The sequence below is a fragment of the Cnephaeus nilssonii genome (assembly GCF_951640355.1).
Source record: "Cnephaeus nilssonii genome assembly, chromosome: 6".
Lineage (NCBI taxonomy): Eukaryota > Metazoa > Chordata > Mammalia > Chiroptera > Vespertilionidae > Cnephaeus > Cnephaeus nilssonii.
The window spans coordinates 19,875,423-19,900,230 of NC_137077.1; the positions used below are offsets into that span (position 1 = coordinate 19,875,423).

At 43.2% G+C, this 24,808-nt stretch overlaps 1 protein-coding gene across 2 annotated transcripts in view; it reads right to left on the bottom strand.

Moving 5' to 3' along the window:
- The window catches only part of ANO2 (anoctamin 2), a 301,113-nt gene that overhangs the window by 223,650 nt on the left and 52,655 nt on the right, over positions 1 to 24,808 (bottom strand). For both annotated transcript variants that reach the window (XM_079774619.1, XM_079774620.1), the window contains exon 4: positions 3,290 to 3,388. In XM_079774619.1, coding sequence (XP_079630745.1) covers positions 3,290 to 3,388 — 99 coding nt within the window. The remainder of the gene's footprint in view (positions 1 to 3,289; positions 3,389 to 24,808) is intronic.

Genomic DNA, 24,808 nt, shown 5'->3' on the forward strand with positions numbered 1-24,808 from the left:
GGGACTAGGAATTGAGAATATACATAAAAAGACTTGAGAACACAGACACAATAACAAATTCCTGTATTTACATAGCACTGGTTAAGAATTAGATTATTACAATTGCCTTCTAAGAAAAATAGGACAGGTATTATAATTCCCATATCACATATGAAGAAACTGAGGCTCTGAAAGATGAAGTGACATCCCCAAATCACAAAGCAAATAAGTGCAGACCAAGGCTAAAAGTCTGGTCTTCTGAGGATTGTCTAGTGCAGTGTCTCCCAAAATTAAAAGGAAGAAGGGGTGGAAAATAGCCAAAGTGTTCATCAACGCATGAATGGCTAAAGAAGATGTGGTGTATATTCACAATGGAGGAGTATTCAGCCATGAGAAGGAAGGACATCCGCCATTTGCAACAACCTGGATGAAACTTGAAGACACTATGCTAAGTGATATAAGTCAGAGTAAGAAAAGTACTGTATGAAATCACTTATACTAGTACATGGAGTCTAAAAATCTAAACTTTTGTGAAAACAGAGTGTGAATTGTTGGTTACCAGGAAATAGAAGGAAGGGAATAAGTCAGATGTTGTTCAAGGGTGAAACTTGCAACAAGTAGTATATAAGCCCTAGAGATCCGATGCACAGTAGAATATGGACAACAATATTATATTATAATCATCAAACTTGCTAAGAGACTAGAACTTAATTATTCCAACCACTAAAAGAAAGAAAAATTATATGTTAGGATAAAGTTGCTAATTATCGCTATAATGGCAATCATATTACAATAGATAGATGTATCAAATTAACATTTTGTACAACTCAAAGTTACACCAGGTTATATGTTAAACATATTTTTGAATTATGAAAAATAAATGCAAAAATAAAAAAGGAGGGAAACTCAGAGATGGCTATAATATATCCTTGTCCTAATTATCCTTTCTACAAATTCAAGTGCAAGTACCACCTAAACTATAGATGGGAAGTTTCAATAGGATAAATGTTTGGGGGCATATAAACTCTGAGGGCAGATATGCTTTCAAAGGTATGAGCTTATAAAAGGACAAGCAGAGACCAAAGGGATCAGAGGCTGGCACTAGTTGGGGACTGAGTCTGGGAATGAGGAAAAAAAGAAAGTCGTAGAAAAACAAGAGGTGTGATAGGGTGTTCAAAGAACAGAGAGGGAGGCTAGGAGAAGGCATCAAATGAGAGAGATTGGAGAGAAAAGAAGGAAAGGAAAAGCAGGGGAGCAAAAGAAAGATGGGAAGGAGAGCAAAGAAGAAAGAGAGGTAAAGAGAAAAAAATTGAAGAAGGATATACACCTTTTCTATGTCTCTAGGTTTCCTGCTAAAAGGATCATTCTGAGGACAGAAGCAGTAGCATGGGCATTAGTTTTGCTCACCTTCTTTCCGTGGATCAGCCAGCAAAGATAAAAACATAGGAAGCAAGATACAAATAGAATGAGATTAACAGAATGTTATTCAGGTAAATCAGAGAAAGGAAAAGAAAAATATATATTGAAGTTAGAAGAAAGAGAAGAAAAAGGGGTTGGCCATGTTAGGACACCAGCGGAGGTAAGCAGAAGCCTCTATCTAAGGCTAAGGCTTAGGTCATGTTGCCAGCAGACTGGGAGAACATCAGTGGAGGAGGAGCAGAGATCTAGAACAAAGATGACACATCACATTTGAAGACAGCAGTAAAAGGAGTGAAAGGTTTAAAACTGGGAGACAAAGAATGCAGTGATACAATTAAGGGGGGAAAGATCACAGTGTGGTCCTTATGAAACCAAGACTTTCGGGCAGGTGACCCCAAAACATTGACCTTTTATTAGCAAAAGTCTGTAGCTAATATTCATGTCTATGTTTGCTCCTTAGTCATGTGTCCACCTGCCATGGAGGTATTATCCATCTTAATAAACCTGTAAAAACGGAACCCCCAGACTTTATCCTTCTTGAGTAAGGGATTCATAATGGCATCCCACATGATGGTACTTGATGAGTAATTTTTTTTTCCTTTTGTTTTCTTTTGTGTGTGTTTTTTATAAGTGATTTTTGATGGGAATGGTAAATCTGTTGGTAGTGAAGATGTAAACATAGCCAATAATGCTAATCAGAATGGTGTTGCTGACTATAAGGATGCTAATGATAGTGGAGATGGTGATATAGGCAGGTGATAACAGTGGTATAGAAGGCAACAAATATTGGGAGGGTGGGAATTATGGTAGTTAGAATGATGAAAATAATCTGTGCAAAGCTTGGTCACCACTTGTGAAATGACACTATGGGTGTGTGTGTGTGAGTGTGTAACAAAGTTACAGAGACAGAGACAGAGACAGAGAAACAGAGACAGATAAAGAGATAGATTACCCATAGATCACACATGGTTAAACTAGATTATCATCTGCCCCAGGACCCTTCCTAGAGCCATCTCAAATGGTCAAAGCCAATTACCACCCATTTCCCCTAAAATGCCTAATTTTAAAAAAAAGCAATGGTGAATCTGTGGCCACGTTTCCTTTCTTTTTGGAGGTGTGAGGTGTTTGCTGGATTTTGTTTTACAATAAGACTGTCACTTAGGAATTCCCTGAGAAGGTTTCTAAATTATACATAGACTATATCAGCTAAAAATGACCTTAAAAATCATCTAAACTGTGTGGTTCTCAACCCAAATATGAATGACAACCTCCTGGGATATTTTTCACAATACTGACACCAGAACCTCATTCCACACCAACCAACAAAATCAAAATCACAAGATGAGACATTGATATGAACACTTTGAAAGTATTCCCAAATAATTTTGACCAACTCTTCTGATGAGGAATCTTCTATTTTACAGAAGAGATGAGCCAAGCCCACCACACACAATATTTAGTGGCAGAGTCACAACCAGAATATTCATAGCACGTTTGGTGCAATTTTCCCTGCATGCTGCTGACCCAATCATCATGGGTTGTTGTCTCTTCTCATTGTTACATTCACTCTGAAAAACATGCCTTTCTTTGTTGGGACCCCAAGAAGAGGAAGAAAGAAGAAATCAAGAAGCTAGGTCAGGGTAATGTCTGGTTTCTCATGGAGCCCATTTCAGGTGGAGCTCTGAGGTGAAAGGATCTCCAAACCCACCCCCTCTTCTTCCCCCAACTCTTTTCCTGTCCCACCACATCATTCCCCATACTTAGGGTCCTTGGGGAGGTAAGTGTGATTTCACCTCCACAAAACCCAAGTCCCACATGACCCTGTTCCCCAATTATTCACATTCATCCAGCCCTCAGGGGGCCCTTAAACCCAGAAGAAACATGTTCATACTTTCTTAGTGGGAACTTTGATCTTCAAGAATTCTGCTTCTCTGGCCAGCACCTGCCACGGGGCATGTATCCGGACAAAGACGGATCCTTGACTTTTATTCTGTAAGATACAATGAAAGAAGAAATAGAAACACTTATAAGGACATAGCTTAAATTTCTGGTTCCCCAAACTAGAAGCCACAACCTGGTGTTTCTTCAGTTTCTGATTTTTGTTCTCTATAAACTTCACCAGGGACTAGTCTTCTCCTACCCATACCATTCTGTTTCAGAAAAGTTCTCATCAAAGCCCACAGGGCAGTGTTAGTGTGGTCCCTGGAGTTTGGTGGCTTCAGGGGGAAAGAAAAGTTAAAACCATTGTGTGCAGAGATTTGAAATGTAAGCAATTATGATTTTCATAAAAATTCTATTAATTCTCAATAGTAGTTATGTGGTTTACTTCTGCCAGCATTCGGTGAATAGCCTGCAATTTGTCTACATGCACCTATTTTCATTGTTTGTTGTTAAGTTTGTATTTTTGTTCTACTATTGTGCTGTGTCACAGCCCCAAATCACAAAAGGGGTTCACCCATGCCCAACAGTAATTATATAAATAATAATGTGAATAGTATAACTCCAAATAGTATCATAAATATAAATCATGACCAGTGCTCAAGTGTGAATATATGTTCCAGGTCAAGTGATTCTGTGAGTAAATTGATTTCACCCAAAAGTGAAAATGAAAGGAAATGCAGTGATGAGTGTTTGAAAATTAGGTCTTAATGACGCAACAACCCGTTTGGCCCCGGTCGAAGTGTCTGTTATAAAACCTGGTCAGATTATGAAATGAAGCCTCAGTTTCCACTTATCTCCAAATAAAACCTCAAATGTTTTCAGAAAAAGCACACACAGTGGGGAAAAGTCTTTTTATGACATAAATTCAATTCATTTTGTCACCAAAGAATGAAAGAGACCAGAACAAGTAGGAAATAGGCAAAAGCCCCATCATTTATGAGAAGCGTCTAAAACTACCTACAAAATTAATCGCAAACACTATGTCCACGGAGAAAGTAGAACAAAATGATAGCAAAATTCCTTCATCAAATGACTGTTGGAAACCACCTAAAACCTGTGCACCATAGTGGGGAGATCCTGGTGTGCTGGCCAACATGCCATTCAGATACAGCCTCTGAGGGGCAGAGTGGGAACTGGGGAACTAGCAAGCATGCTCTACAGAGACACCTGCTTGCAGCATCTTGTTCCATTTATCCCCTGAAAACCCATGCTCCAGGAGAAAGGAGACTTTATTAAATTACTGTGTGTCTTGTGAAGCAGGATGCATGGAGACCAGTACTGAGAAGGCAACAACTCCATGTGCAGCAAAGATGTCGTTGCTCACATAAAAGTAGTTGTCCCTTTAGAAAACCATCCCCCAACTTCATTCACAGAGGCCAGTTGGTGGTCAATAACTTGTCCTCTGGTCTTGGTTTAGTGGTGAAGATAGTAGCCTCTGACCCTGCCCTTCCAGTGTGCCAGGCAGAGAAATAAGTGACAAGAAGACTGTTCTCCACACTGAAGGACATTGACTATGACGGTACTTCCATATGAAATGATAAATACAATAAAAAGATATGTTATGATGCTCATAATGCAAATGAAGACTACATCTTTGATTTTAAATGGTGGCTCTGCCATATATTCAGTAATTCAAACATCCAGAACCTATCCCCACTTTGTAAATAAAAGCTGATGATTTATAAGGGAGAAGAATAAAAAAGAAACCAAGATTTTGCAAGAATATTGAACTATGAAATGAAAGTCTGGGATAGTCCAGAGTTCAAAATACTTGAAAAGAATCACAGTAATTGTGATGCTTATTTACTGAGTGTATGTCACGTGTCAGACAGAGTTGGGTAATTATGTGCTTCAGCTCACAGAATGTTCACAGTCCTAAAATGAAATACTCAACCTTCCAGCCAAGTGGACACAGTTATGACAGAACACTGGACGTGGCCTTGACTGAGAAATTTCCCCAATTTTTATGTCCATGTATGATTACAATATCCATAACTACTGGACAGAGTTTTCAATCACTTGTTGCTACTTCTAATTGCAATGTAAGTTTTTCTAATTTAGTGAAAATAAGAATAAGAAAAGAAACCATCTGTGAAGCTGGTCTACAACCCAGCTCTCCATTATGGGGACATTAGTTGCCTCTAGTAAAGCATTCTTCCTCTCCAATCTCCTCAAATGGAACTTGTTTCAAGTAAAAATAAAAGCTAGAATGCAATTTTGTGGTGCTAACATGTAGTCATCATGTTCCTTTTATGCCATTCCATATTGTTACCTTCTCATAAAAAGAAAAACATGAGAGCTGATGTGAAATATTAGCTGGTGTGACTGGCTATGTCTCCTAAAGAAAAACAAAATCCCTGAGCAGAACTTCCTCTCCATTCTTCTAAAATGCAACTTGTTTCAAGTGAAAATGAAAGCTAGAATGCAATTATGTGATGCTAACATCTAGTCATCATGCTCCTTTTATGTCATGCAATATTATTACCTTCTCATAAAATGAAAAACATGAGACCTGATGTGAAATATTAGCTGGTGTGACTGGCTGTCTCCTGAAGAAAAACAAAACAAAAACCCCTGAGCAGAACCATCATCCAATGTGGAAGCCCTTTCACTAAAATTGGAGGTTAATGTAGATTAAGCCAAAAGAAGAAGGAGAAGAAGGAGGAGGAGAATGGGGTGGGGGGGGGGGTGTGGAACAGTATGGGGGGGGGGTAGGAAGAGGAGGAGGAGGGAGAAGAAGAAGGAGGAGGAGGAGGAGGGAAATGGGAGAGGGAGAGGGGGTGGAACAGTGTAGGCGGGGTAGGAAGAGGAGGAGGAGAGAAAAGAAGAAGAAGAAGGAGGAGGAGAGAGAGGAGGGGGAGGAGGAGAGGGGGTGGGGAGGATAGAGGGTGGGGAAGAGAGGGGTGGGGAGGGGAGGGAGGGAGAGAGGAAGGGAGGGAGAGAAAGGAAAGGAAAGGAAAGGAAGGAAAGAAGGAAGGAAGGAAGGAAGGAAGGAAGGAAGGAAGGAAGGAAGGAAGGAAGGAAGGAAGGAAGGAAGGGAAATTAGTTCTTTGTTCTCTAGGCCCAGCAGACTTCCATTCTGCCCTGTATTTGGATTCTTTGAGGCATATTGGGGCGGACGGGGGGGGGGGGGGGGGGGGGGGGGGGCGGGGATTGGAAAGAGTCTGGGCTTCAGATTCAAACAGAGTAAGATTTGCATCCTGGATTTTATAGCTCTGAGACATTGGGCAAGTCACTTAACCAAATAAGCCTCAGCTTCTTGATCAGAATAAGGTGGATGAGAAACATTTCAGGACTGTTATGAAAATTGGAGATAAAGTATTGAAGTCTATGTTATACAGCATGGAATGTGGACCGTTTAATAGATGTCAGACATTACTGACTAAAATGACTGTTTCTTGCAGGGACATTATCTGAGACTTCTAACACAGCACTGGGCACAGTAGGTTATCATTGAATTCCTGTGATTTACAGAAAAGACTTAGAGAAAAACAATTCCTGTTAGATTAAAATTATGGATAAGTAATCCTGGTTTACTTCCTTGAACATTTTTCTATTTTGGTTTGTTTTAAGGGTTGTTTTTTGTTTTCCCAATTTTTGAGTATAGTTCATATGCAATATTATATTAGTTTCATGTGTACAATATAGTGATTTGACATTTATATACCTTACAATGTGATCACCATACCAATTCTAGTAATTATCTGTCACCCTGCAAACTTATCACAATATTATTGACTATATTCCCCTTCACCTTTTTCACCCATCCCCTCACAGTTTTCAAAAGGTCTCATGGAGCCTAAAAAAAATTCATAGGTTTTCCTGGCCAGTGTGTCTCAGTGGTTGAGCATCGACCTATGAACCAGGAGATCCATCAGGGCACATGCCAGGGTTGCAGGCTTGATCCCCAGCAGGGGGCATGCAATCAATAATTCTCTATCACTGATGTTTCTACCTTTCTCTCCCTCTCCCTTCCTCTCTGAAATCAATAAAAGTGTATTTTTTTAAAATATATCTTCAAAATTTGAGGACTAAATCAGAAAACATTATTTTCTGAACCCAATACAAATTTAATATAAAATATAAGAGTTTAGCCATCAGAGTATATAACCCATCCCTAAAAGAGATTTTATAAATAAGTAATAAATGTGATTGTGTGGTAGAATATCCAGGCTGTAATCAATATAGGGCTACAAGGACTATCATGGAGCTAGTGTGACCAGCCCCCAATGGATTTATAATTTACAACTGGCAGAAGACCAGCTCAATCCAACATGGCAACTAATTTTAGCTGGCAGTAACCCCTAGCCTCATTATACGTTCACTGTAATACATTACCATACTAAACAACACACCCCACACCACCATGATTAGAAAAAGAAAGTCCATATAAGGACACAACATGGCCAACGGGGCTCTTCCAAGAAGTCTCCACCACTTTCCTGGGAAAATCCTGAATATTCCTCCCCCTTATTGAATGCTCTACCCCTTGATTAAATGAGCCTCAATAAAAGAAGCAAATCCCACTAGGGAGTAGCCACTCTCTACATCACTGCTTCACTAATAAACCGTCTTTCACTTTAAACTCTATGCTGACTTGAGTTTGAATTCTTTCCTATGCAAAGCTGAGAAGGCTAAAAAGGGCTAATTCCAAGGTAACCCTAATATTTGAGGGCTAGTAATCTGAATCTATGCCAGCACTCTCAGTGTACATTCTTGAAAACCTATAATTAAGTCACTACCTCCTTCCCAGATACTGGTCTTGCAGAACCTGTTACTGTGAACAGTGCACTGCCCCAGAGGGAGGGTTAGTAATGCTGACGCCAGGCCAGATCATCAGATATGACCTGGAGACCCCCAACACCTGAGGGTCTTCTTGCAAAGCCCGCGAAAAGGACCGGAAGCATAATCCATATTTGCGGGACAAACACCACAGGGAGATATAAAGGAAAGCCCCATGCATGTTTCTTAACTCAGATTTGGAAAGCTATTCCCTGAGTCCGCCAGTGAATTAAACAGTGTCCCTCCTCTTCTTTAAAAGCTTCGCTTGGTTTTTCTTTGGTCTTCTGCAACAAAGCCAAGAACCCACCATGGATCATGGACCTTCAGGTCCCCAAACCCCAGAATGCCTGCCTCATCTTGAGGGGCTCCAAAATCCCATCAGGCAACTAAAATTTAAGTCAATGTAAAAAGAGTCATAACATATAATTTGGATCTGGTCATTAGAGAGAGGAGAACCAGTGCACAGAGATTTCTCTGGGAAAGCCCGAGTACGTCCATCCGAGGGTGCATCTATTTCAATGGCAAGTAATGTGAGTTATATGAAGGGGCAGGAAAATTTATCCAGCTCAATTGAAATTTCCCACAAACCCTATGCAACTTCTTTCAGTGTCATTTCATTTTCATAAAACCTTATAAAGTCTGTTTCTCCAATTCCTAGGTATCAGGAAGAAGGTACCCAAGAAGATAATATAAGTACTCTAGTCAAAGGAAACGAATAATCCTCAATCATAACCTGACTCTCGTCTTTCTCGGTCTACTTTAAGTTGTGTTGTCAGTTCATTTCCCAGACCCGTTTTCCACTATGTAAACCAAGAGAAAACTGAGTTCACAAAGAGGCAAAATCTGGTCACCATCTTGAACTTGTATCCTGCCTAATCAGCCAGTCTCTCACTCTCTCCCTTCCTATCTAAGATTGCCTCAACAGTGAGCCTACTTATATGCGCATTCTCTAAGGCACTAGTACCTCTACCCCACCTCCCTGGACTCCAGCCACACAGCCCTTCTCATTAGTTTCCAACTGCTTCAACCAGAAAAGAAGCAGTTGGAAACTAATGCTTCTTGATGCCTCTTCATCCAACCAGCCTCCTACTTTAGAGCCTCTTTGAAGTCTATTCCCTTCACTACAAAGTCCTCCCCAGCCCCAGACTCAGCCAAGTCCTAATTGGGTCTCAACTGAAACATGACTTCCTCTAGGAGGCCTTTCCTGAACCCCTTGGCTCCCCTCTTGCCTGAATAGCTCCTGTCTTCCTTCTTCATAGCACCAACCATTATTGTAATTACTGTAAGTAGGTGTTTAACAAATGTCTCCCTGGCTAGACTTTAAGCTCTGTGGGGACAAAACAACATGTTTTGTGGGATGCTTTATCCTCAGCAGCCACCACTGAGCCTGTAGTAAATGCTCAGTAAGTATTGCAACTTCAATGCACATATATATTAATAGGTTCTGTTTGGATCCTGGGACCAATGTCTAAAAAATGGCTACCATAGTCCAGAAAGTAATTGGTGAATTTTGGCCAACCAAATTAAAATCTAGTTCCATTTTAAGAAATTAATTCAGTCCTTAAGTGTCATTGTTCTATCCTTTCTCATGCTGACAACTAAAGTTATTCAAGTTTCCACCTGATCAGGAACCTTTTGAAGACCTTGCATGAGGGCCTCTCCATTCCTATGTTAGCCTCTGGTCCTCAAAGCATTTGCAGATCGCTGCTTCTTTTCTGTGGGGTCTCATGCATCAGCACAAGCTCATTCTGGTGCTAACACACACACACACACACACACACACACACACACACACACACACGAACTGGATACACCTAAAACTTCTCTGCTTTACAGGCCTATTTAGGAGAAGAATTAGGAATATTCTGGAAAATAAGAGACATCAACTGTAAAAGTCTTTGGTAACTTTATTTGCCAAGCATCAAACTTCCATAATGATATTCAACATCTCCATGCTGACAGTGCAGAGCACAGTCAGCTGATGGGCACAGTGAACCTTAGAAGAGTGAACTGATTTGGCCAAAGGATTCTGGAAATGAAGAAATCTCCGATGACACCCAACATATCTTTCTCAAGTAAGAGACGAAAACCTAGAGCTCAAGAAGCTGAGTTGCTTTGGCTTGTACCTACAGCTACTTAATAGCAGAGCCAGGAATGGAATTCAGATCTCCTGATGCCAGGGTCCATCCCACAGTGCCTGTAAGGGAATGGCATCACATGTCCCTGAGCACTCTCAACCCATCCAACGACAACCTGAAGCCCCGCCCTTCAGAAGAAATTAGGTATAAGAGGGATGGAGGAATGGCAGTGAGAGGGGGAAAATTGTGCCCCCAGTCACCTCTCTCCAGTGCTCCAGCCACTGCTCAATGCCCTCTGCAGGGACTAGAGGACACACGCTCCTCCTCCATATTGTTTATGGCTTGCTGTTGTTATCCAAAGATTGCATGTGGCTTCATAAGACCACGTCCTCCCTCTAGAGAAAAAAGAATGAATGGGATGCAGCCCTAGCCAAACACTGGAAACTGATACTCCACAGCCTCCTTCCCACACAGTCCTGCCAAGTCACCTCAACACTGACCCCAGACGCCTGAGTGTACTCTGGTCCCAGGCCCTGCTGTGAGCCCAGAACATCAGCTGCAGCACATCATGGCCCAGGAATGGAGCTGCCAGAGGAAGGGTGGGAAGGTGAGCATGTAGACAATGGAGAGGGGCAGAGCAGGGACAGAATCCTCTAAGATATTAGCCACCCAAGACCTCTTGAATCGGCAAGAACCATGGCATATGGTCCCACAGAGATCATGAAAGAAACCCCTTGGACTCATATGTTCTCAAACCATCGTGGTTGAGGTTCACACAGCTGGAGGAGTGAAACTAAGAGGTGCTGAGATTGTGGTCAGGGCAGCCATCATCATAGACTAAAGAGAGGTGTGGGGTGTCACTTTCAGACTTTTGAAATGAGACAAGGGATGAAATGGTCCTCACAACAGCCCCATGCTCCCCTGTGCCATCATTAAGACCAAAGTCTCTGCTTCTCTTCAGCTATCAGGAACTTCCAACCTATGACCAGGGAGCAGGTTCTGCCTAGACCTCCCAGTGACTTGGAATTAAGCTCAGGAAAGAATGTCCTAACAGCAGAAGAAAAGATGAAAACTTGCTTTCCTGGGAGGCCCTGGATGAGAGTAAGGGCCTCTTCTCTCCAATGCAGCAAAAGTGAAGGGCAGGAGCAAATGCCCACTGAACCCTGTCCTAGAGACCCCAAACTACCAACAGCATGACCCCTTTTATAGAAAAGGCTCCATGTAGTTCCCAACCAGGGTCCTATATAACTGAAAACTCAGTCAGTCTTATATTTTTTTCAAAGCAAAGAGCCATCACCAAAGTCCCTGGGAGAAGAAGGCATTCTTGGCTGGTATGATCCCTTGGGGCAACTACCAAAATAAGCAGGTGCCCAGAAGAGATTATCTCTGGACCTGCTACCACAGTCACTACTTGGTGCATTGCATATCACTGCACTCCAGACAGGAGCCACCCAGAAAACTTCTGCTCAAAGCCTAGGTAAAGATGAAGTAGTGAGGGGGAACACAGGAACACCTAGGGGTCAGACCCTCTTACACACCAAGGGCTGAAAGAACCTGCTCCCCATCTAATCCCTGTGCTACAGTGGCCCCCAAGGGTAGCACAGCACCCTGGAAGGAGTACCATATGGGGAGTCAGCAAGAGAGTAGGATTAAGTGTTCTCCTGATTTCATTCAACTTCAAAAATTTCTCAGAAGAAATGGGGGTGAAATTTTCACCATGTAGGACAGGTCATGGGAAAGCCAACAGTACTAGGGTCTGAGTCCTTGGTCTTAAGCCCCAGCTCTGCCACTTACAAGATGCACCATTTTTTATGTCATCAAAGCTCTTGAAACTAAGGACCATTTTAAAATAATTATAATTAATAATAATAACACCTGTAGGAGAAAAGGATGGGCTCTACCCAGGGACATGTGGAACCTTTGGGGCATAGAAGATATGTTTATTTTCTTGATTATGATGATGGCTTCACAAGTTTATACATATGTCAAAACTCAACATATTTAAATATGTGCAGTTTCTTATACATCAATTATACCTCAATAAGGCTAATGAGAAAAGATGTACAAAAATGTAAATCAATGCCACACTTTTGACATTTGTTTTGAAAAAATATTATTTTTATTAAAAATATCATTTATATGAAATAAACATTATTTAACAATGTTTTATATTTTAGTTTTTAACTAATAAATATTTAAAAGTTACTAATGATTCCAGGATATCTCAAAATCAAATGAAATTATTTACATGAAAATATTTTGCAAACAATAAAGTGTGTGTGTATATATACATATATACATATATGTATACACACACACACACACACACACACACACACACACACATATTACTCTAAAAGTACCCATATTTCTAATGTCCCTCCTAATTCAAAATTTATGTGATATTTTTATCTTGATACTTTTCTTCCCTACTCGACACTTGCATAAAACCTTCAGGCTATCAGTATATATATATCTATATATGGATTTTTTTTTAAGAGCAAGCTCCAGGCAGCCAATTCCAAATCTCTGCCTTGGCAATCAAAGCAAAGCCCATGCCCCTGCTCCTTGGACCACAGAACACATGCCCTTGATCTTTATGGGGATCCTACCATGCTTCTTAGATCCCACCTGAGAGAAATCATAGCTGAGTCATATTTCTTGGCATGTACCTGAACAAGACCAAGTGAGATTAAAGATATAGAAAATGTTTATCTTTGGCATTTACAATGCAAAAAGTTACAGGCTGAACAGAATTCAAGGGCCAAAAACCAAATTTTCACACACAAAGAAAAAAAGATAAAAATTAATGAACCCTGAAGATGTTGGCAGAAAGGACAAGGCCTCTCCCAAAATGAAGGAAGGCTAGGGAGTTGACAACCAGGCTTCAGGCACACAGGCCCAGCCCCAAACAGAGGGGAAAAGGTCAAAGATAAACCATGAGGAAAGACCAGAGGATAATGCTGCCCTTTCCTAGTCGTCACGGTAAAACTATTTTGGACAGTTGACATCTGCAAATGGAATCAGATGCTGCAGAATGCTAACTTTCATCAATGTACGTGCTTCCCACTCACTCCCACCAGGACAGTGCAAGCATTTCAATGCCCAGAGGAATGGAAGGCAGACGCAGAGTGGAGACAAAAGGTCCCCTCATTGGTGGTTGATAAGTATTTACACCAAGGATGATCAATAGTCCTGGCTGGGCTGGGACAGTCCCAGTTTATTTCTTTGGTGTCATCATCCTATCCAGTTTAGCATTTTCACATCATAAAAAATGTCCCAGATTGGAAAATAAATCATAGAGTCACCTGTGGATCAGCAATGAGCGCCATTGAACTCAGCAGCCATCAAACCTTTGGGCAGGAAACCTTCCTGACCTTTATTCCTTTGGCCGATATGATAAATGTCCCACTCAGAGAAGCATTTCCAGGCATTTAAAAGCTCATCATATTACCTCTAAAAGTACCCATATTTCTAATGTCCCTCTTAATTCAAAACTTATGTGATATTTTATGTTGATACTTTTCTTCCCTCCTTAAGACATTTCTATAAAACCTTCATGTTATCAGTAATTAACTCCTCTCCCCTCCATGTTGATGAATCCTTTATTTCTTTTAGTGGTGACTCACCTCTTCCCCAAGGAATATTCCCACTATTTCCTATGATTCACTTCTCCCAACATATTTCAATTCAACAAGTATTTATTGGGGAACAAGTGTGTGTCAGCAATGCGCTAAGAGTTAAGGGCATAGAGAAGAAATATAAGCCATCATACCATCACACAGCTTTTAGCTTCTTTGGAAACCAGATAAATGATATCTAACTTACAAGACAGATGGATAACATCATGACTGAGGTGATTCATGTCCAAATGCACAGGACAATTAATGAATGCTCACCTGTTTATTGTCTTCCCTTTCACTCATCAATAATTGCCAGACCTTGCTCTTAGAGAAATACTCCTGAATCTCAGTCATCTGTTTTCAGTACAATTGACCCCACTACCAGGATAGGCCCAATTAGCTTGAGCCAATCAGCATATCCATCCCCCTCGCCCAAGCAATTGTCTCTGCAAAGTGTTTGTAATGCAATCAGAACCAATAAGATGCAAGGAAATGTTGTCCAGGGTTTCTTGAGAAAGCAGCTTTCTCTTTCTGCCAGAACTCTAGGGAGAATAGTGGCAGTTAATTTGCTCTGAAAAGGGAAGGCCTGGGTCAGTCAAGGGACCATTGAGTAATTAAAATAAAGTGGGTCCTGAAAAAGGTTCAATAGAAAGATGGAGAAGTGGGGAATCCTTAGGGACATCATTTGAGCTGCTGGATCAGGCCTCACCAGAACTACTTATTGGGCTTCCTGACTACACTAACTTATAAATTCCCTTTGTTGTTCAAGCCAGTTGGAGTTGGGTTTTCTGTAATGCAACCAAGAGTTGTCACTGATATAAGAAAGCAATGGAAGAGCTGACTCTGGGCTAGAGGAGCCAGAAATGATGCCATGGAGGAGAGGGAACTTGAGTTAAACTTTTAACATTGTATGATGGGATTTACATATGCCAAAAGGATTGTACGTGGCACAGAAAAGAAGGAATGAGATGAAAAAAAAAAAAAAGTGCAGAGGAGGAACCAAGATGGCAGCATAGGTAAACACCTGAACTTGCTGCCTCGCACAACCACTTCAAAACTACAACTAAAAGACAAAACGGATATCATCCAGAACCACGGGAAGGCTGGCTGAGTGGAATTTATACTAGAAGGAAAGAGAAAAGCACGCTGAGACTGGGGGGAGGTGCGGAGGTGCGGAAGTGAAGTGCGGAGGTACAGAGGTGCGCGTGGAAAAGGGCTTGCAACCAAGTACACTGTTGTCTTTTTCAATCAGGAGGGAGATACAAGCTACTGACTGCTCTGAACTCCAGTTCTGGGTGAGACTCTGGGGACCCAGACTCATATGGGGAGAAACTGGACTGTCAGGCATCAGGCCGGAACATGAGGGCCGCTTTCTCTCAGAGGTGCTTGCAGTGATCATTGTTCCTGCAGGGTGCTGCGGGACACAGAGTCCCAGGGACCTCTTCGGTGCAGGGCTGATGGTCAGCTAATTGCTGTTTGCTCCGCCCTGGTGATTCCCTGAGACCCGCCCCACCCAATTTACAACCCCACCCAAGCTGTGTGCAGAGGCTTTTGCATATGAATGGCCTGGCCTTTTGCAATCTAAAAAAAAAACCTAACATACTGCAGCTGGGTCAGAGAGCCCCAGAGCCTCCAAAAGAAGGCCCAAAGCTGGACAGCAGCTAGCATTGCTTCACAGCTCGGCCTCATCTGGGCACCTCCAAATCCCAAACAAAGAGGAGGAATCTGCAGATCTCTCTGTAGCTCCTGCTGGGTGGTCTCAGGCAGTGGCTGACTTTGCACCTCCTTGGAGATCCAAGAGCCAGTGTACCCAGTGGTCAGAGTGAAACTCTTCACATTCAGATTACAACTCTTCACATTCATAAGAGACACACTCAGGGGGCAGACTCAGTGAGCGCCAAAGCCCCACTGAAACAAGTCTTGCCCCACAAAGGTGTCTCCAGCACAGAAGTTCTCCCATCGTAGACACAACTAATCCTCACAGCCAGTTGGCCTGGAGGTCAATTCCTCCCAGTGATATCAACAGCAATCAAGGCTTTACTACAACAAGACTGTGCACACAGCCCACAAAGGGGTGCACCAAGAGTGTCTACCTCAGGTAATTAGGGAGGCTGAGCCACTGGGTTCTATAGGACACCTAGCACACAAAGCCACTCTATCAACACAGGGAAGCAGCCAAAATGCAGAGATAAAGAAACAGGTTACAAATGAAAGAAATGGAGAAAAGCAAACTACTGGATATAGAGTTCAAAACCATGGTTATAAGGTTTTTCAAGAATCTTCTAGAAACCTCTGAGAAATTTAGTGAGACCCTCAAGGATATGAAAAAGGACCAATTAAAAATTAAGCATACACTGACTGAAATAAAGAATCCAACAGCAGAGATCCAACAGCAGACTAAAGAATCCCAAGACTCAAGTCAAAGATTTGAAATATGAAGAAGCAAAAAACACCCAACCAGAAAAGCAAAAAGAATCCAAAAATATGAAGATAGTGTAAGGAGCCTCTGGGACAACTTCAAGCGTACCAACATCAGAATTATGGGGATGCCAGAAGAAGAGTGAGAGCAAGATATTGAAAACCTATTTGAAGAAATAATGACAGAAAACTTCCCCTACCTGGTGAAAGAAATAGACTTACTAGTCCAGGAAGCACAGAGAACCCCAAACAAGAGGAATCCAAAGAGGACCATACCACACATCATAATTAGAATGCCAAGGGCAAAAGACAAAGAGAAAATCTTAAAAGCAGCAAGAGAAAAACAGTTAGTTACCTACAAGGGAGTACCCATATGACTGTCAGCTGATTTCTCAACAGAAACTATGCAGGCCAGAAGGGAGTGGCAAGAAATATTCAAAGTGATGAATAGCAAGAACCTACAACCAAGATTACTCTACCCAGCAAAGCTATCATTTAGAATTGAAGGTCAGATAAACAGCTTCACAGATAAGAAAAAGCTAAAGGAGTTCATCACCACCAACCCAGTATTATCTGAAATGCTGAAGGGCATTCTTTAAGAAGAGGAAGAAGAAGAAAAAGGTAAAGATAAAAATTATGAACAACAAAGTGACAACAAATACATATCTATCAACAAGTGAATCTAAAAATCAAGTGAATAAAAAATTTGATGAACAGAATAAACTGGTGAATATAATAGAATCAGGGGCATAGAAAGGGAGTGGACTGGCAATTCTCGGGAGGAAGGGGTGTTGGGGTGCGGGAAGAGACTGGACAAAAATTGTACACCTATGGATGAGGTCAGTGGGGGAGGGGGTAAGGGCAGAGGGTGGGTTGGGAACCAGGTGGAGGGGAGCTATGGGAGGGGGGGGGAAGAGGAACAATTGTAATAATCTGAACAATAAAGATTTATTTTTAAAAAAAACATGCAAAAAAGAAAGTGCAGCATATGGATATTAGCCTGCCTGAAGTAGAGTGGAAGTCAGGGAAGCCAAAGGGCTGAGATGTGGCCTGTGTTGGCCAAACTGCTCACCATAGTGCTATTGTCCATAAACTTCACAATAGTGATCTTGATGTGTCAACACTGCTCATTCTCCCAGATTTGTTATATCTTTAACGGGATAAAGAATGACCCTGAGAGAATGCCTTCTTCCTTTCTCAGTGCTGCTCAAGTTCGGAACTTCCTCCCATCCTCCAGGGAGACCAAGAAATGTAATAGGTGAGCAGTGACTGTCCATCTGCTCTGGGGTTGATCTGGACTATGGTCAACAGACTAAAGGAGCAAGCCTCCCATGTGCCACTGAGACCTTCTCCAGGTCATAGAAGGCAGATTTCTTAAAGGCAGGTCTCTGGCTCTTCCTTCTCAGGGCCATCAATCCTTCATAACAGAGATCTTATATTGGGAGGCAGGATCCACTTTGAACATGAACAAGGAAGCTGTAAAATCCTCTACAACATTAGTTATAAAGAACTTCAGCTAAAGAAACCTTTCTTCTGGTCAAATATGTCAAGGCACTACCCTAATTGAACTTTGGAGGGCCAGCGCGCCACCTGCTCAGCCCCTCTATGTTCCTGAGATGGTCTCTGTGTCACCTTTATACAAACCACAAGAGTTGTACCATTCCCTTTGGAAATGGGTGGGAGCTTTTGATTGTCACCATGACTAGGGAGCACCACGACCATTTAGTGGATGGAGGGAGGGATTCCTTACATGCCTCAATGAATGTATTGTAAAGTCACACACACAAGAAAAAGTTAACCTTCTTGAAATATGTAGTGCTCCATCAGATATCACTGCCCTAGGGCTCAGGGAGCTGAAGTCAAAACCACTGTGCTACCCACAGACCTATCAACCTGACATAAAAGTTAGTGTTAGCAATTACCACACCAGTCCCCTGCCCCCACCCTACCAGACTCAGACTTAAGAGATATTAAGGTAGAACTTAAAGAAACTGGTTTATGAGTAAAAGCTATTAAATTAGCTAAAATCTAGACCTTGAATCTGATATTGATGAGCTGATCAAAGACACTCAGGAAAGACCCATCACTGTGATGATAAAAAAAGAATGGAGGAGTTGATTCTTTTGTGGGCTTCCAAAAACACCCAAAATCAGCCCATCTGCCAAGAGTGCTATGAAAATAATCCATTAGCCTATAGTTAGTGGTTTGAGGGTTAGGGGATGAAGTAAATGGGGTCTCTGAGAAGCAAGGAAGGAAGAGCTCAGAGAGATTTGGCTTAAAATTCCAGCTCTGCCATTTGCTCCCTGTGTAACCATGGATATATTATGTAGTCTCTCTCAGTTTCCCTTTTGTTAAAATAAAATATAATAATCCAGAAGCAACAGTGACTTCAGAGACTGCCTGTGAAGATCAGCAATAATATAAGAAAGACATCTAGCACAATGCCTGGCACATAATAGGTGCTCAATACTAATAATAATTGGTTTTTACAGATGGTGTCTCTGGGCCAGAGGAATTTGAATTGAGGGGGTTTGTGCAATCCATTTCCAGCATCCTCCCTTTTTTCCCAGAAAAACCTGGCTCCTGGGGCATTTTTTCCCTATATGAGGCGAGAGCCTGGTTTGGAACATGTCCCCTCTATGAAGCCAAAACAGGCTTTTCCACAGCCGTGACCCTATCACACACACACCGCTGTGGAACTGGCCCTGCCTGAGACCGCCCACCCTTCCCCATAGCCTCTAGTCTGGAAGAAAAGGGATCATCAACCATGCTAATTAAATCTGCAGATGATAACAAACTGGGCGGTGCTGCAAACAGCACCAGAGAGGATGGGGAAATAAATGAGAAGGGACCTGGGGAGTTTAGAAAATATGGGACAGGAAATAAGAAAATGAGATTCAATGCAGAAGAATGCAAGTAACTCTAACTGGGGGGAATAATCAGAAACATAGACATTGTGGGGAGAGGGAACTAGAAAAAGGCTGAGGAGATGAGGGCTTGGGGTGGGGTGGATGACAGGTGGCAAGTGAAACAATGGGTAGCAAGAGGTGAGCAACAAGGAGTGGAGAAGCCTAGAGGTTAGACCAAATGGAGAATGTGCTGGCCATAGCTGAGCTGGAGCCCCAGATCCCTTCTGGCAGGGCCAAGCAGCATTCTCCAAGGCTCACTTCCAAAAGCAATCCTCCATTCAAGCTCTAACTCAAGTCACACCTTCTCCAAAAAGCCCTTCTGGACTCCTAAGCCCTACCAGTCTCCTCACTTGCCACTCATCTGTGACATGCAGCACCTGTGTTTGACTGCAGGCATCTTTCCAAGTCTGACTCCCTTATCTCCAAGGGGACGGAGAGCCAGCAATGCAGCGCACTGGGCTCCTTCTGACATCACCACAGTGCTAAGCCCCTGGTAGGTTTGCAACAAAAAGATGGGTCAATATCATCTCAACAAAGAGAAGAACTTCTCTCTCCAAGCTCTCATGGGTCAAGATTATATCCAAGGCTTCCTCATTTTTAACTCAAGGCCCTCAATGCAGTGCCTAGTGCAAGGTGACCTGAATCAAATGCATAATGTCTGTTTAACTCCTATTAAGACCAGAACACACACCAGATGTCACTTAGGGTTCAGGGAGAAAAGGATGGATGATGAGTGTGGGGAACAGGAAGGTGTGCATCCCTCCGTGTGACGATGACTCTTCTAATTTAGCCATGATGCAGGGAGTGGCTTCTCCAAGATTCCAGTGGTCTCCCTGAGACACCTTCCCCCTTTTACCTGAACACTTCACAACCAATCATCATAATCAATAGCAATCAGGAATAAGGTAAAACTCATTCTTAGGGAGTTTGAGCAAGGCTCACTAGCCCTGGAGAGAACTCTAACTGCTGCTGGGGTCATTGTCATGTCACATTCCTACAAAGGAAGGTGGGAGCCCCTCATAAGCCCACAAATACCACAGTTCTCACTAAACATGTGTGTTTTAAGGGATGAAAGAAGCAAATGCCAAAAACGAGCTTTGAAGCTCAGCTTACTTTGGCATTAGGGACAATAGAAGAGGAAAGTAAAAAGCCAAACGTGCTGAAAACTCTCGGAGAGGCCAATGGATGAAGGTATCTTTATAGTGTCTTTTGTGCTTGGCAAGTTCCTTGTATCCCAAGCCAACAGGACACCACTGTTCTGAGAGCCCTCTGGAGAAAGAAAGCCCACATCTTTCCTGCTCATCTGTGCCCACACTATGCTCATCCCCCTAGGGTGGTGGGACAGACAAGGGACAAGTTAATGGGACAGAGACCCAGGTCTGGGTGCCAGCTCTGCACTTCCTATCATGGAAATTTAGGAATGTCACACCTGAGCCTCCCTCAGCCCCTGCTTTATGCTTACCTACCTGCAGGGTTCTCAGCCCTTCAGCCTGAAGAACAAATGTAATGCGACGGGCTGTAAAACTCTCAGCCTCCTGGGAACATCCAGGAATGAGCCAGAGCACAGAGAGTCACAGCGACTTTCACCATCTACATAGCACTGTACTTCCTCTTGTCTTTCCCCAAGGCTCCCTTCCTTGTCCTCATATTCTAAAACCTGAAAGGATCATAGGTCTCACTCAGGGTGAGGGCACTATTCTGCTGGATGAAAAATGCAACAGGGACCAGCCAGCAAGGGTAATTGTTGAACTCTGGTACCCACACTAACCAAGGTGGCCACATGCAGCTGCACAGGTGATGCATGCCATGCAGAGATGCTCCATTAAGGGGAAACAACCCTATTAGAAGATATCTTAGAGTCTGTATGTTTACTATGACAGATTTCTAGCAGATGGCAGTGAAGTGTCTTGAATTTCCAAAAATAAAAGTAAGACACCTTGAGAAAGAGAGACCTATTTCTAATTTGTGCCATATGGCACAAAGATACCATATGGACCAGCTGGGGCCCCCATATTAACCCTGGATGCCAACCCACAGGAAAGCAGCCAGAGAAAAAGAACTTACTGTCCTGATGCACATGGGTATAAATGACTAGTGGGCCAAAGCAGAACTCCTCCCAAGGATGTTTTCGTTTTTTAAAGGATCAAATAATATTTCATTTGGGGCATTACAGGCTGATGAAGATCTGATCCCACCCAGCTGAACTGTGGCAGGGGCTTTGAATGCTTTATCCCACAGTGACTCACATAGACATCAAGCCCACAAGGGGGCTGATGGGAGAGAGGATGAAGATCCAGGAGCTTTCTGAAGAGGCTCAATCACACCACCTAGGCGATGGTTGCACAACTTTGTGACAAACCTGAAAACCACTGGGTTGTACACTTCGGAAGAGTGGATGTTATGGTACAGAATTATACATCTTTTTTTTTTTTTAATTGATTTTTTACAGAGAGGAAGAGAGAGGGATAGAGAGTTAGAAACATCGATGGGAGAGAAACATCGATCAGCTGCCTCTTGCACACCCCCTACTGGGGATGTGCCCGCAACCAAGGTACATGCCCTTGACCGGAATCGAACCTGGGACCCTTGAGTCCGCAGGCCGATGCTCTATCCACTGAGCCAAACCGGTTTCGGCAATCTTTTTTTTTTTTTAATCATGCTATCTAGACCTTCATTTCTACCCGCAAAGAAGGCCAGCCATATCAGAGCTCTGGATAAGCTTCCTAGCCATCCTTTTCCCAGGAAAGGGATGTGTCCATGGACTTGGAAGGAGGCATCTATAATAATGAAAGTGTAGTATGCTAATTAGACCGGGCGTCCTTCCGGACTTCCTTCCAGACAACCTTTCAGATGAAGCCGGGGCTGCGAGGGAAGCCCGGGTCCCGAGTGCCAGAGGGAAGCTAGTGCCGGTATCTGGGGGAAGGAAGGCCTATTCTTGCATGAATTTCATGCATCGGGTCTCTAGTGGTATAACGAAAAGAAACAGGCTCCAGAACCTGACAGCCTTACCAATCTGTCTGTGTGACCTTGGCGGTGACTTACACACTCTGAGCCCTGGTCCATAGAATGGAAGAAATGGCCTCCCTTGTGGGGAACCCTGTCCACCAGGGCGTTCATATGGCAGGTGAACGGTCATCTTTGTTATTTCCTTCAATGACATGGGTACTCTTTGCACGGGGAGAGGAGGAGGGGAACTTTTTTCCCCCAATATTTGGTAATCTGGCTGGGCTGGCTACTCTAAGTGACTGATTTCTATATTGCTGTAAATAAATGAGATGAGGTAAAGTGGATAAAGTGAGGACTGAGGAGTTCTACTAGGGTCAGTGTCATTTTTGCCTGAAAGTGCCTAAAGCACCTTTTCTCTCATGACATCTGGTGTCCCAGTCTCTTGAATGTTGACCTGTGTTGTTCTCTGGCTCTATCACGAGGCCAGCAAGGCTGCTGACTCTGGATGATGTGTGGGTTGCTGCACAGATGACAAAAAAATCTGGGACTCTGTGGGCAAATACTGTCCAACTAGCTTTGCACCATGTGCCTGCTACATTCACCTCCCTGTCCACATCCCTGACCTGCCCCTGCCTTGCTTGAGGGATTGGGATTAGGGCCCACCCAGTATGCTAGGAAAAGCCAAGGAGAGTCTTGTTGGAGCTCAAGGGAGGCCAGGAGGAGCTTGTGTTGTAGATAGGGATGGGCTTAGCTTGAGCATCATCTCTGGCTGTTCTTCTAGCCTTTCCTTCAACACATCAGGACAAATGAGATGTTTCTGTCAATCACTGAAGATGCAGGGCACCCTGACTGAATCCTCCCCAAGCTCCTTGGGCTGCTTGGGTGACATTCAGCATTTTAAAGAAGCTCCTTGCTCAGGGGTAGTGAAGTGTTTTTGGAGGAATGATTCTGCAGGTGGCCAGAGCATGTGTGACAAACTGCATGGGGAGCCGGTCATGGTTCTGTGACATCCTCACAGCCTTCTCGAGGGGCTTCTCAAGTCCACTGACACCAGCTGTCTCTGTGGAGCAGCACATTGCCCTGCCCCCAACCCAACTAAGGGTCACCCATGGACTCTCACACCTCTCACCTATTGGGCTTAGGAAGTTGGTAAGAGAGGCCTCAATGCTCAGTGCTTTCATACATCCCTCTCGGGATGAGCAAGGAGGGCCTCACTGAGAGGAACCAGACAGAAACCCGGCCTTGAAGCAGCTTACAGACAGAGTGGTTAAGAAATAAGACTGGGAGTTGGGAGCTGCAAAAAAAATTTCAAAAAGGGGGCTGTTGGGGAGGAGCTTGAACTTCACAGCTCTTTCCCCAGAGCTAGGTCACAGGATCAGTGTCCCAGGGCTCACAGGGTCAGTGTCTCAGGGCTCAGGTCACAACTAGAGAAGAGAGGCAGGACCTGCCCTTCACCAGCTAGTTGAGCTTACATAAGTCGTCTCACTTCTCTTTATATGCAGTCAAGGGTGAGGTTAGGTGTTCTCTGCTTCTTTGAGGCTTTACATTGAATCCATGAAATACCATGTTATAATAGCCTATTGTCCTTGCTTGACCCTGGCCTTGGCCTCTCTCTCAGCTCTGCTGTGCACCTGGGACAGCATCTATGGGTGCACAGCTTCCTCCCAGCACCTCATCCCACATGCCCTCCTGCCAGGCTTTCCAACATCTCACTTCCCAGGCAAGGCCTCACACATGGCTCCACAGCTCTCCTCCGGCCAGCTCCCAGTCTTTCTTTCTCAAAATTCTGTGTATTAGTTACACACATACACAAACCCAGAAAGTTCCTGAGAATAAGGTTCTTGTCGATTTTCTATTCAGAACTCTCACCTGCTGACCCATTATCTAGAACAGGGGCTGGCAAACTTTTTCTATCAAAAAGTAGACAGTATACATTTTAGGCTTTGCAGGCCACATGGTCACTGTCATAACTTACCTCTGCTATTGAGTTTTATAAGCAGTCATGGACAATACATACATAAATGAGTACAGCTGGATTCCAGTACCATTTTAGTTACAAAATAGACGGTGAGCTAGGTTTGGCCTGCAGGACAGAGTCTGCCAACCCTTGATCTAGGGCAGGCCTTACTGATAGTCACACCCCCACCTGCCCCCCTCTCATTGCTATGATTGTTTACATGTCTTTCTGCTATACTAGACTTGAGCTTCTTGGAAGCTGGATCTGTGTCTTTTAACTCTTGAACCCCAGTCTAATACTATGCCTTATATATTGTAAGTATCTAACAAATGTTTTTCCTATTAATGCTCTGATCTGATGGTGCATGTATGTGTTTTCATGACCTAAAGAGATCAGCACTAGGACTGACCATGAGCTATCGTGAGGCAGACGGGCCCCAGTGGGAGGATGGCCCAGGGCTGAAACTCAGCCACATATGTTTGTACTGTACCTGCCAGAGAATGCAGGGGAAGGCAAACTGGTTGCTGGCCTCGGCACTGCTCTTGGAAGAAACTCTATTCTGCTACATCAAAGGGCGAATCTCCTGATCAAAAATTTGGACCAGACACTCCACCTCCTGAATCCATTTCTCTACTTCCCACACTAACTATCCCCGACTAATAGCCCTCTGGGGACTGGGATCAACCATGGAAAGCAGACATCTGTGGAGCTTCCAATCCCTTTAATCTGAACCTGTAGTCTAATATCTACTGCTAA